We start from the raw sequence: 8,431 nt of genomic DNA, 5'->3' as shown, positions 1-8,431 counted from the left end.
AAAATAGATAGTGGTGGGTGTGTGCATGCGAGCTCGTGTGCTTGCATGGACACATTTGAACATTGCTTACATTCGAACATGTGAACAGAGATGGTGTTTTCGTGTATGCACGTGAAGTCATATCTTTCACTGCAATGTTGACATAATTCTGCATGATTGCGCATGTCTTTACTGGTGTGCATTTGCACATGAATGTTCTAGTTCACGTGGAGCTTTATTTAGCAGAGAGAGGGAGAGGGAAAGAGATGAGATACTGGAGATACTGGATTTTTAGTATAAAAACAGTGAGAGGAATTATTGTGCAAGTGACAGAGGAGTCCATTGGAAGTAGCGACACAGGGAGACTGTGGATATATATATATATATATATAAAGTTGTGTGTGTGTTGCAAGGTTTCACATTTCCCTTTCCATGCCATATACAATATGGAGATCCCCATCTACTGTACATGGAGATGTCAGTCTGTCTGCCTGTGTCCCATGTTTGGAGGCCAGTCTTTGATGTCAGTACTATGACGTAATATTGAGCAGAGAGGCATGCGTTCCCGAGGGCCATCATTCCGGCCGAGATGAAATAAGTTCCGACCCGCAGCCTTAGGTCATTTCAGTCACTTTGTCAGCAGTAAAATGTTACTTGCGGTGTCCCACAGTTTGTGTGCATATGTCTACATGGCTGCACTCTTTGAATATCTGAATGTTTATGTGTTGATATGACCTCAGATAAATGTATTACATTGCTTAATTAATCAGAAATGCCTGCATAGCTTTACAATCACCTGAGGCTTAAAGACAAGGAAACAAATGCTGTATAACACTTATGCAAAGCGTCTCCTCATGACAGATGCTAATACGTTCATTTACATGGAGCACTGCTCAGTCTGGCAGATGCCTCGAAGGTTGTTTTGTCTTGTGAGGTGATGGGGCTGTTTCTGCTAGACTGAACAAGATGTTCAGATGTTTTTTTTGTTTTTTTATGGAGGTGATGGGGCTGTTTCTGCTAGACTGAACAACATGTTTATGTGCAGTCATATGTGCAGCTGCATATCATCGCTGTCGGATGTTACTTTTCAGGAAATGGAAAAAATTAACTCTTCAAATGGATCCAATGTAGTTATTACTTAGTCACAAGCTGTAGTCATCGTCGTCTTTGTCAATAATAATCCATACTTTGAATTGGTTAAATGTTTGTAAAACCCACAGACATAACGACCTTCAACCTGGCATCCCTATTTTGGGCAATTCATTATAGGTGAAAACTTTCAAAAATAGCGATCTAGCTCACAAATTGTTTGCATGCCTTGTGAAGCTTGTAGATTATATACATTAGGCTATATGTTTTATACTTTTGTGCAACACTGCCATAATATAACAAAGTAGTAAAGTAAAATAGGTTGTACATTTATGAGAGGGTAAAAAAAAATCACACTCAGTGAGTAAGCGGTGCCTACTTTGTTTGATGAGTGTGAGCTGGTATTCAGTCGCTACTACTCTATTTGATGTGTGGGTGCTGGTATTCAGGTGGTACTACCCAATTTGCTGTGTAAGCACTGGTATTCAGGCGGTACTACTCTATTTGCTGTGTGGGTACTAGTATTCAGTCGGTACTGCCTATTTGATGTGTGGGTGCTTGTATACAGGCGGTACTACTCTATTTGATGTTTAGGTGCTTGTATTCAGGCGGTACTACTCTATTTGATGTGTAGGCACTGGTATTCGGGCGGTACTACTCTCTTTGATGTGTGGGTGCTGGTATGCTGGTACTACTCTGTTTGATGAGTTTGCTGACTGTGTTTGGCCCCTGTGCGCGCGCGTGTGTGTGTGTGTGTCTGTGTGTGTGTGTGTGTGTGTGCATGCGAAGCACGCACGTGTGCTGGCTGGTGTGTGTGTGTGCGCATGTCTTTTAAGTCGTGCATGTGTCTTCTGTTTGTGTTTAATTAGTGTAATTGTTTGATTCTTTGTGTTGCAATCAGCTGCAGCTGTTTATGTCGTGCTCAAACGGACGGACGGACTGACGGTCAAACACACACGGTCAAATGTAGAGCGGCTGGCACTGCTAATAAAAAGGTGGTGGTGCAAGGTTTCTGACAGACAACGAATGCACTGATGCAGGGTTACATACAATAGGAGGAGATATGAAGGCATCTCATTTGACATGTCTTTTGTCAACGAGTTATGACTGTCTTGGCTCACCACCACACTCAATGTACTTCAAATTACATTCATCTGTGCACATCTAAAATACAGCCTGAATTTCCTTTGGAAGAAATGTGGCTCTGGTTCTTGACTCCTTGGGGCTCAACTCAGACTTTTCAGTGATTATATAAACAACAGAGATATGATTTATGTTCATTTTCACAGAATCTCACAGCATTTCCTTCTAGACAGCATCATCCTCTTCCCAGTCACCGAAAATTCAGGAAGTCTGATAACACGACGGCTCTCAATCAGCTCTGTTGTTGTTTTATTTATTTAATTCCACTGTTGCTCATGGTTTGCGCTTTGCACACTCCCTTGCCGGCGATCTCAAAGGCGGCACCTTTGTAGGTGGCGACACACTCCTCGTCCGTGCACAGGTCCGGCTGCACCTGCTCCCACACCTTTTTCTTGGGGTTCAGCTCTTTGTCCGGTTCGCCCGGGAAGCCCTGGAACGTGACCCTTTCCCCGGGCACCGCCCCACTGGGCGGGTCCAGGATCTCCACCTTGTCGGGGGAGCTGGCGCACATGACCATGGCCTGGGACACCACGCCTCTCATCTTGGCCGGCTTCAGGTTGCACAGCAGCACCACCATGCGGTTCTGCATCTGGTCCAGAGGTATGTGGTTCACCAGCCCGCTGACCACCGTCCTGGGGGCGGTCTCTCCCACGTCCACTTGCTCCACGTAGAGCGTGCTGGCGTCCGGGTGCTTCTCGGCCGTGATGATGCGCCCGATGCGCATGTCCAGATGCGACACGTCCACCTCTTGAGGAGCCGCCGCCTGTTTCTTCTCCTGTTTCTCTGCTGGCTTCTTCTTGCCCTCGTCTTTAGTGTCGTGAACCGGCGCTAGAGTGGTCATCACATCAGGCTGTGGGCTCGTTGGTGTGACAGCAGGGGGGGCCGAGGGTTCAGTAGGAGTGGTGGTCTCAGACACACACTCAACACTGTCCTCTGCCGAGGGCACGACCACGTCTCTCACTCCCCTTCTCCTCTCTATCCCCAGCAGCTGGTTTTTCAGTTCCTCAATGTCTTTCTTCAGTTTGCCATTTTCCGCCATCAGCTTCTCCTCTCTGGTAGAGGCCTGGGCAATGGCCTTTTCCTTGTGTAGCTGGACCTGTTGTTTGACGTAATCGATAATCTTGTCTGCCTCGGCTGCCCTTTGCTCTATTTCCATCAAGGGACTGTGATCCGACATCTTCACCGAGGAGCGAGCTAGAAATATGAACTCTGCGTCAGGCGCAGGCATACATGTATATGTTGATGATGTTATATCGATGACATCAGTGATGATCCATAAATATGGACTGTAGCATGGGCTGACATTATACATTCAAAATGTGAAAAACCAGTGAAGTGAACACAAGTCTGGGACAATATAAATAATGCATGGGGAATGATGCAACCTGAATGCATGCACCGCAGTATCACACAGTATTATTCTAGGTGAGAACCCTATTGATGACATCAGGATACTCCATATATGGGGATTTGTTGTTTTATCAATATGTCTGGTACCTGTCTGTCAGTGTCCTTTTTATGCCCATATATGGAGATCTCAGCATGCGTCTCTCTTTGTACCCGTGTCATCAGTACATGCCCATATGTGGACATCTGGGAAGTTGGCAGTTCTGCCGATACGCGCACCGAGTTTGAAGTTTGTTGGTCGCACAGACATGTGAACTACAGACACATGCACGCACAGACGGACTGAGACACAGACTGATCATTGCAACTTCTGCTCCACTGGTAAGTTTTTCACACATTCACCGCTGGCGTAGCGGTCCAGGCTCCTAGGCTCAGTGTAGCCTGACAGTGTAGCCTGACAGCGACCATGCCCCACCTTCTTATGCAATACTTGTTGTCAGAGTACCTGTTGTACCCGTTCTCTTCTGGTACCCACTAACATACGAGTGATCGACTACATATGAAGATATATGATGTAAACTCAAAATGGTGTCTTCAGAAACCGCAGATGTCATGTTGATGACGTATACGTGTCTGACCAAATTGGCACTGCAGTGCACACCCCTGGGTCATCTGTGACACGCAAGTTTGAAGTTGTTCGGTCGGTCGGTGCCTGAGTTATGCCCGGGACAGACAGACACACGTTGTTGTGAATTAATAGATTGCAGATATGTGAAAAATATTCACATGTAAAGAATACACACACACGCGCGCACACGCGCACACACACACACACACACACACACACACACACACACACACACACACACACACACACACACACACACACACACACACACACACACACACACACACACACACACACACACACACACACTCTTTTCACATTATGTGAAAAATATTCAGGGATTTGCTTCCTTGGCCTACTGGCAGCATGCACAAGATATTTTGGCACAGATTGTTGCAGTGGTTTGAGAGAGTAGCCAATAGCCACACACACACACACACACACACACACACACACACACACACACACACACACACACACACACACACACACACACACACACACACACACACACACACACACACACACACACAGTCTCTCTCTCTCTCTTCTAGATGGCTCGCTCCCTAGTTGCCTCGCCGTAAAAGGATTGTGGTCTTGGACTGTCCTGACTCTTCAGGGACTATTTGTGAAATTGTACATAGTAAATTGACTATACAAAACATCAAGGGGAAAAAACAACAACACATACACACGCACACACACACACACACGCACGCACATGCACAGTTGATTAAAAAAAGGCATAGTACTGTATCACTTTTTTTGTCTATGCTATACCACAGTATATAGAAACATAGCCGAAGTAAAACTCTTGGTGCTGAAAGACTGACACATGCTTTTATCTCTAGCCTCATGGATTACTGTAATGTACTTTTAGCGGCCTGCACAAGAACCTCTATTGATGAACTCCAGGTTATCCAAAGAGTACTGCTATATATAATGTGAACAAAAAGTAAGAAAATAACCCCTAAACACCAGTCCATGCTGCCCTGCACTTGCTTCCAATTTATTTTATGATTGATTTTAGTTTAAATTGCATCTTCTTATATCAATAAGGGCCTCACCTTATGTACAAACTCCATCACTGTGGCTCATCCACATGGGGCCACGTGTATACCTGTGGTTACACGAGAGAAAGAGGTGAGAGGGCTTTCTTCTGCTGTTATGCACCAAAACCGGTGGTGTAAAGTAACTAAGTACATTTACTCAAGTACTGTACTTAAGTGCACTTTTCAGGAATTTTTACTTTACTGGATTATTTCCCATTTTCAATACTTTTACTTCTACTCCACTACATCTCAGAGGCAAATATTGTACTTTTACGCCACTGCAATTATTTTACAGCTTTAGTTACTAGTTACTTTGTCGATTTAGATCATTATCACAAAATATACATTAACCACTTCGGCCATTTTCAAAAGATTTGTATACATTATGAACTTGGGACATTCTGCATAATGTGTACTTTTACTTTTGGTACTTTTAAGTGTATTTTGATGCCAATACTTTTACTCCAGTAAAGTTTGATTACCAGACTTTTACTTTTAACAGAGTATGTCGACACTGTAGTGTTGATACTTTTACTTAAGTAAAAGATGCAAGTACTTTTTCCACCACTGACCAAAACTCTGGAACATGCTCCCACAGAACATCAGAAAAGCAGACTAAAAGCTCAAAACATCTTTGAATGAATTTGTATTCTGCCCATTAATACCTACTCATGTTTTTATTTTGTTTTGTAGTTCAACTTCAAACTCAGTACTTGTTGTTTGTTGTGTCTTATGTTTAATTACTACGTGTTTATTATTTTAGGTTTGAACCTTATTCATAACCTTATTCAGGATACTCCATGTATGGGGATTTGCTGTTCTATCAATATTTCTGGTACCTTTCTGTCTGTGTCCTTTTAATGCCCATATATGGAGATCTCTGCATGTGTCTGTCTTTGGTACCTGTGTCATCAGTATATGCCCATATGTGGACATCTGGGAAGTTGGCAGTTCTGCCGATACGCGCGCCGAGTTTGAAGTTGGTCGGTCGGACGGACAGACAGACACGTGAATTACAGACACATGCACGGACAGACGGACAGAGACACAGACTGATCATTAATGCAACTTCTGCCTATGGCTGTCACGATTACACATTTAAGTTGACGATTAATTGTCACTCAAATAATTGCGATTAACGATTTAATTGTGTGTTTGTCATTGAACATTGGAACATATGAAGACTTCTAGGCATCATAATCAAACATTGCACAGGGCAGATATGATAAATAACTGAAATATACAAAGAAATTATTGACATTATTTAATAATTTGTATTCATGTAAAAAAAAAATCTTTCAACATGGAAATGATTATGACGATTATACAAAAATAATTGCGACTATCTCAAATAATTGCGATTAGACGATTGCGTAATTATTGTGACAGGCCTACTTCTGCTCCACTGGCAGTTTTTCCACTTTCTTCCGTGTGTTGACTTTTAAAACTTACTTTGAACATCACCTCCATGGGCAATGGCTTCCCTGCTTCCCTGATGCGTGGTCTGCATGAACAACAACACCTCATACATAGCCTTGCTGTTGGTACAGTATGAGTATGTAGTCTGGAGGGGTCAATGGCATGGCTGTTGTCCAGAACAGCCCCCCCATACTGTATGTTTGTGTTTCTGTGGTCAAAATGTATCTGTACCCTTACAGTATGTGCTGTATATGCTTGCTTACTTGTTTGTTTGTGCATTTGTCTGGAAGTCATTGTGCTTGTCAAATCAAAAACCACCTAAGTGGAAAGAGCGGCACTCCAAAATAAATACTGCAAGACTGGCTCAGACTTCTCTCATTTTATTGAGAGAACGCTAACACACGTTTCGGCCGCAGCCTTCCTCAGAGCAGATTAAACACATTGTGCTTGTGTTTGTATTTGTTTAGAGTGTGTGCGTCTACGTGCCTCCACTCGCGTACGTGTATGCGTGTGCACGCTTGTATGAGTGTGTAGGTATATGTGTGTTTTGTGAGTGTGTATCGCAGGGCTTGTTGTCTACAGTATGTAATTGGTCAGATGAAACGCTATATCAACAGTACTGTATATGCAGCAGCTGGTACTTTGCTGGGATTTGGATAGGTAATAATTGGACAGGTACTGTAGTAATAATGTGGGAGACGGAGACGTGAGGGAGAAGACTTGAGAAAGACGGATGAACAACAGCGAAAATAGGCAAAGACCAAAAAGAGAAAAAGAGCTTGTTTTTGGAAACGCACTGAATGAGGGGGAAAAAGAGAAATAGTTTGAACGCACAGTAACTTAATGGCCGTGTTGTGAACAATAACGGCGCCGAGGTAGTTGGTGTTGTATTGATAGCTGTTGTTGCTGCTCCCCTCCTGGGTTGTCTGATGTGGCTGTTGCGTCCTCAAATAAAACTAATGGATCGCACAGTTCCTCACATACATCATTATCAACAAGACGTAAAAAACGTGGGGTATAATAACCCATTCACTCCGGGAAGGCATCAGTGTCATTTTAGATTTGAGCTTATAAACATTATTTCTTTGGCTATTCAAAAATAGCAGATCTACAAGCTCATAGCGAGCTTGTAGATCTGCTATTTTTGAAAGAGTCTTGAACATTTTGTGCAAATCTTTGAATACATATTTTAACAACATTTGTAACTCAAATCTTTGCTTCTGGAGGTCCCTGGAACAAAATATTGTACAGTTTGCTTAAAAAAATACATATTCAAAGATTTGCACAAATCTTCAAGATTTTTCGAAAATAGCAGATCTACAAACTCGAGTTTGTTATTTTGCTATTTTTGAATAGCCAAAGACATCTAAAATGACACAGATGCGTTTCCCCCGATTGAATCAACCATTGTGCCCATTCCCAAAAAGGCCAAAGTGACATGCCTGAACGACTGGAGACCTGTTGCTCTCACCCCGATCGTCAGCAAGTGTTTCGAGAAACTGGTGAGGGAATACATCAGCTCCACGCTACCTGCCTCGCTGGATCCGTGGCAGTATGCATACCGCAAAAACAGATCCACCGACGACGCTATTGCCATGGCTCTCCACACCGTCCTCTCGCACATGGACAACAAGCTGCTGAAGGACAAATATGTACGTATGCTGTTCGTGGACTACAGCTCAGCATTCAACACCATTGTCCCAGCAATACTTGACAAAAAGCTCAGAGACCTAGGGCTACACCCAAGCATGTGCGACTGGATACAGGACTTCTT

The 8,431-nt window shown here is 43.4% G+C and overlaps 1 protein-coding gene across 1 annotated transcript; it reads right to left on the bottom strand.

Annotated features, from left to right (window-relative positions):
- Window positions 1-2,464: 2,464 nt before the first annotated feature.
- Window positions 2,465-3,439, bottom strand: LOC308092335 (aminoacyl tRNA synthase complex-interacting multifunctional protein 1-like; the record flags this gene model as incomplete). The annotated part of the gene is made up of 1 exon (XM_080438186.1): window positions 2,465-3,439. The coding sequence occupies one exon, from the start codon at window positions 3,437-3,439 to the stop codon at window positions 2,465-2,467; it is 975 nt and encodes a 324-aa protein (XP_080294312.1).
- Window positions 3,440-8,431: the final 4,992 nt, after the last annotated feature.

This window comes from Gymnoscopelus braueri (genome assembly GCF_963280865.1).
Source record: "Gymnoscopelus braueri genome assembly, chromosome: 9".
In the NCBI taxonomy this organism is placed as follows: Eukaryota; Metazoa; Chordata; class Actinopteri; order Myctophiformes; family Myctophidae; genus Gymnoscopelus; species Gymnoscopelus braueri.
Note: the sequence above shows the minus strand (reverse complement) of the source record. Positions and strands in the feature narration are given on the sequence as shown.